The sequence below is a fragment of the Abrus precatorius genome, unplaced genomic scaffold, assembly GCF_003935025.1.
Source record: "Abrus precatorius isolate BTA unplaced genomic scaffold, Abrus_2018 Scaffold3, whole genome shotgun sequence".
Classification (NCBI taxonomy): Eukaryota; Viridiplantae; Streptophyta; class Magnoliopsida; order Fabales; family Fabaceae; genus Abrus; species Abrus precatorius.
The window spans coordinates 15,001,176-15,005,968 of record NW_020874373.1 but is presented as its reverse complement, the minus strand read 5'-3'; the positions used below and the strand labels follow the sequence as shown (position 1 = coordinate 15,005,968).

The 4,793-nt window shown below is 32.6% G+C and overlaps 1 protein-coding gene across 1 annotated transcript; it reads left to right on the top strand.

The window, feature by feature from the left end:
- The first annotated feature begins 731 nt into the window (after positions 1-731).
- On the top strand, positions 732-3,629 carry LOC113862238 (probable glycosyltransferase At5g03795). Its single transcript, XM_027495337.1, has 3 exons — positions 732-1,098; positions 1,870-2,437; positions 3,116-3,629. The coding sequence occupies exons 1-3, from the start codon at positions 732-734 to the stop codon at positions 3,627-3,629; spliced, it is 1,449 nt and encodes a 482-aa protein (XP_027351138.1).
- The last annotated feature ends 1,164 nt before the right edge of the window (positions 3,630-4,793 follow it).

Here is a 4,793-nt window from a genome sequence, read left to right as displayed (position 1 = left end):
ATATGTGTGGTTTTTTTTTTCTTGTCATTCTCTAATACTTTTTTAAGTGACTTCATCGATTTTTGGGCCATTGAATTTCTTTTCATTCTCCAATAAATTTTTCTCGTCATCCTCGAAAAATTACGTATCTAAATTTCTTTATAACCCACAGACTTATCTGTGTAATGTTTTCCTAAGTTAGGTTGACGGCCCAAAATTTTTTCGTGGATGTCACGGCGTGTCAGGTTTGGATTTAATTATTTAAAAAATTTTATGTGTGAAATTAGGTAAAATAATAAAGAAATAAGGTAAATAATATAAAATTAAGACTTCTAAATCTTTCTTATTTTTAATCTGAACTTATTAAAAATAAAACATAATATTTACACATAATTAATTTCATATCAAGTGAAATATTATAAATTTTAATAAATTTATCTTTATAAAATTACTTAAATAAACATAAAATTTCATAAATAACATACAATACATAGTTAATAGAATATGTAGACTCACATATTAAAATATATCTAACAATTTTTGAATAAAAAATTATTATTTATGAATTTTTTATTATATGCCTTTAAACTTATAATAAAAGAATCATAAACAAAATTAGGTGTTAAAATGTAACAGGGTGTTGGATTTCTTCTTCTTTTATTAGTTACTGATATTCAACGTCTGTGTTCCATTGCTCTTCTCTCTCTCTCTCTCTCTCTCTCTCTCTCTCTCTCTCTCTCTCTCTTGGTGGCATGGCACGTCCTTCCTTGGTCTACTACTGCTCTGAGCGTGGTGTTTCAGGCTCTTTCAGGAGTTTCTTCTTCTTCATCCCCACAACTTTAGCTCTTTTCACCTCTCTCTTCATTCTCTTTTACATTTACTCTACTTCCAATCTCTTCACTCATCACCACCACCAATTCATTTCACTCTCTTCCTTTTCCACTTTCCCCCCTTCTTCCACTCCCCTCTTCCACAACTCTGCTTCTCAGTCCACACAGTCTCACACTTTCCATCTGGGTCAGAGCCCAATACCACAAAGTCAACGCACTCTTCCACTGCCATCACAATTCAGCTTAAAGGGTACGCTAAAGTTTCAATTTTTGTTTCTCTTTTCTGTTAGTATGCTTCTGGGTAGTGTTTTTAATGTGGCTGTCACATTGTCAAATAATTAGACTCACTCATTCATTCATTTTTATTGGTGCAACCGTTGTATGGGGACAATTTGAGTATGTTAATGTAAGATCATCAAACCTGTGAGGATTTTATGAGCGGTCTATAAGAGGGAATATGAACATGTGCGATTCTAATATAGAAAGTTTCAAAATTATGTTATCAGTTTATTAAAGATAAAATAATCCGGAATTTCAGAAAAATGAATACTATATGTATCAAACATGTTAAGTACCAGACCTTCTTTGTATAGAAAATGGCTCACGTTAATGAAACACTGTGAAGAATGATTGTAAAATATATCTCTTCTAGACTCAAATAAAACTTGCGAGATGGTATCAGCTTCTGCTCTCGCATGTTCTGTTTTGGATTTTACACAATAAAAGAATATTTCTGACTTTCTGCATTCTGTTTTGCAGCACTATGGTTTGGTTTTAATATAGTAGCATATCGTGACATTTCCATTATTTTTGCAATTAATGATGATATTATTCTATTAATCTTAACTATATTATGTGCTTTAAGCAAAATGATTAGCCTCATTTTTAAATTTTAATTTTCAAGGGGCTACCACATTGATTAACTTCAGATGCTTCATGGTAAAACATACTTTGGGTTAGTGGGTTCAGTAGCTAGGCTGATGAAGATACAATCAATGTGTGTAAACTTTTTTTTCTTAACCCCTGTGTCCGGGGAATGCTATTTTTCTTTATGGTTCAGGAGAAATTGAGAATAAGAGCGGCGTGTTCCATGATAGAGATATCTTTCTGGAAGACTATAAAGAAATGAATAGGAGCTTAAAGATATATGTTTATCCTCACAGGGAAGATGATCCTTTTGCAAACGTGCTTTTGCCCGTGGAGTCTGAACCTGGTGGCAATTATGCCAGTGAAAGTTACTTTAAAAATGTACTCATGAAGAGCCATTTCATTACAAAAGACCCAACAGAAGCAGATCTTTTCTTTCTGCCTTTTTCCATAGCAAGATTGCGGCATGACCGAAGAGTTGGTGTAGGAGGTATACAAGACTTCATTAGAGACTACATGCAGAATATCAGTCACAAGTATCCATATTGGAACCGCACAGGTGGTGCTGATCACTTTTATGTTGCTTGTCATTCAATTGGAAGGTCTGCCATGGACAAAGCGCCTGATGTGAGATTCAATGCCATTCAGGTTGTATGCTCATCTAGTTATTTCCTAACTGGGTATATTGCTCATAAGGATACATGCCTTCCACAAATTTGGCCAAGAAAAGGAGCTACCCCTAACCTTGTTTCGTCAAAGAGGTAACATTTCTTCCTTGAGCTAGTTAGCATTATTCTGAGTTGTGCATGCTCTAGAATGCAAGTTCTAATCCTATCACATCATTTACTTTGTCAACTAAATAAGTTATGGAGTGTGGACTATATTAGTACATAGTCAAATTAACTAGATCTGTTTTTGTAAATGTTGTGTTAACTATAACTATTAAAGTGACTAGTAAAATTAAAATTATAAATTGGCTATGTATAGTGAATGACCTACAAGCATATATGATATGCCAACAAAATTAGTTATGCTGAAGATTGTACTCTTAAAGTGGAACCTAGAAAAATAGATCCTTGTGTTTTTGTTTAATCTAAAATCAGTTAAATTTTTGGACAGAATGCAATGGCATTGTTTGATTCCTGTAGGTTGTAACCCACCCTACCTAGCGGCTGAAGACTTTGATTGTTGATTTGTTATTGTTGTATCAGTAAATGTAATTGAAGGCAATAAGAAGATGATTTCTCAAACATTCCATTATGTTTTTCAATTAAAGGAATCTTTTCTTGTTGGCGCAATTGCATGGAGAGGATAAGGGAAAAGAAAATATTATTTGTTAAAGCTGATTTCTAAAAGCCAAAATAGATTAGATGTCTAGATGAAGAAGCATTACAATAATGTTTATAATGATATCAAGTCAAACTCATTTTGCTGCACAGGAAAAAGTTAGCATTCTTTGCTGGAGCAGTTAATTCGCCAATACGTGTAAAGCTTCTTGAGACATGGAAAAATGACTCAGAAATCTTTGTTCACCATGGACGGCTCAAAACACCATACGCAGACGAGCTGCTAGGAAGCAAGTTTTGCCTTCATGTTAAAGGCTTTGAAGTGAACACAGCTCGTGTAGGAGATTCTTTATACTATGGTTGTGTTCCAGTGATCATTGCCAATTACTATGACCTTCCATTTGCTGATGTGTTGAACTGGAAGAGCTTTTCGGTTGTTGTCAATAGCTTAGATATACCTTTATTGAAAAAGATCCTGAAAGGTATCATCAGTTCTAATGAATATTTGATGTTACAAAGCAATGTTTTGAAGGTGAGGCAACACTTCCAATGGCATTCACCACCCCTTGACTTTGATGCATTTTACATGGTTATGTATGAATTATGGCTTAGAAGAAGTACTATAAAAATTGCTTTGGGTGACTCCATGAACGGTAGATTTATGTGAGTAGTTGTGGTGTTATTTCTCTGTAGTAGTGTCATTTAAGAACCAGTTCTTTACATTATTTGTAATTTTAATGCCAAAGTGGTTCACATGGGAAATAAAGTATTATTTTGTTTAGTTTGTTATGAAAACTTTGGACCATTGAATAACTTAAAATTATGAAGGGTTTTATATCATCCGAATCTAATTATCTGGTTGGTGTTTTCAAAATCTGAGTATTACAACGTTTTTAGCACACGAATAAGTATAATAACTGTTTGCTAGCTTTTTTCTTTTGGCGTTTGTCAGGCTTAAGAGATAATCTAGTGAAAATTAAATTAAATTTAATAATAATGCAGAAAAAAAGAAAGATGAGTGCCTTTGTAGGTAAGTGAGGATAATTGCATTTATTTTGGTGCAATGGTGGAAATGTGATCAGAAACTATGACCTCACCCAAATTGCTTAAATTTTTTATTATTGTAAAGCATTCCAACTTACGTACCAAAAAGAAGCTTTCAAACTTATAAAACATCTCAATTCATAATTCTTCTTTGTTTTTTATACACAAAGTAGTATTTATATTAAATGAAGTATGTTAATTTAGTAATCTAACATTTCAGTTAGATATATACATCCTATTCACACAAAATAGAACTAGAGATCTGCATTAGTCTAAGAATTCAACATGATAAATCATCCGAACATCTAATTTTAGCATAGAATCAAAGACATCAATAGCATATTTTAACTGCTAAATGCAACTATAAACTCCAATTGTTCTCATAATTTAGCCATCAAGTGAAATAAAATTGTAACTAAAATTTCTTGCAAATTTTTACCGTAATTGTACACTGTTACAGACATAAACCTCAACATGTGTTGAAATCTTTATTTATTTATTTTTGTGTGTGTAGTTGGCATAAGTTAAGCTATATCATTGCTGCACTAACATCAAGTAAGCTTAATTGAGTTCAAACGAAACAACCATCACCCATGCTTGAACCTTGACGATATTCTATTAACTGTATACATACATATGAATTACTAATTTAAAATACTATATTAGATTAAGGGCTATATTTTCTCATTATTTCTCTCCCTTTCTTTCTTTCGTGTGAAGTAGTGATCAAGTCCGAGAAGGATTCCAAAAACTTTAACACACGTAAAGAGCTACAAATACAATTTAC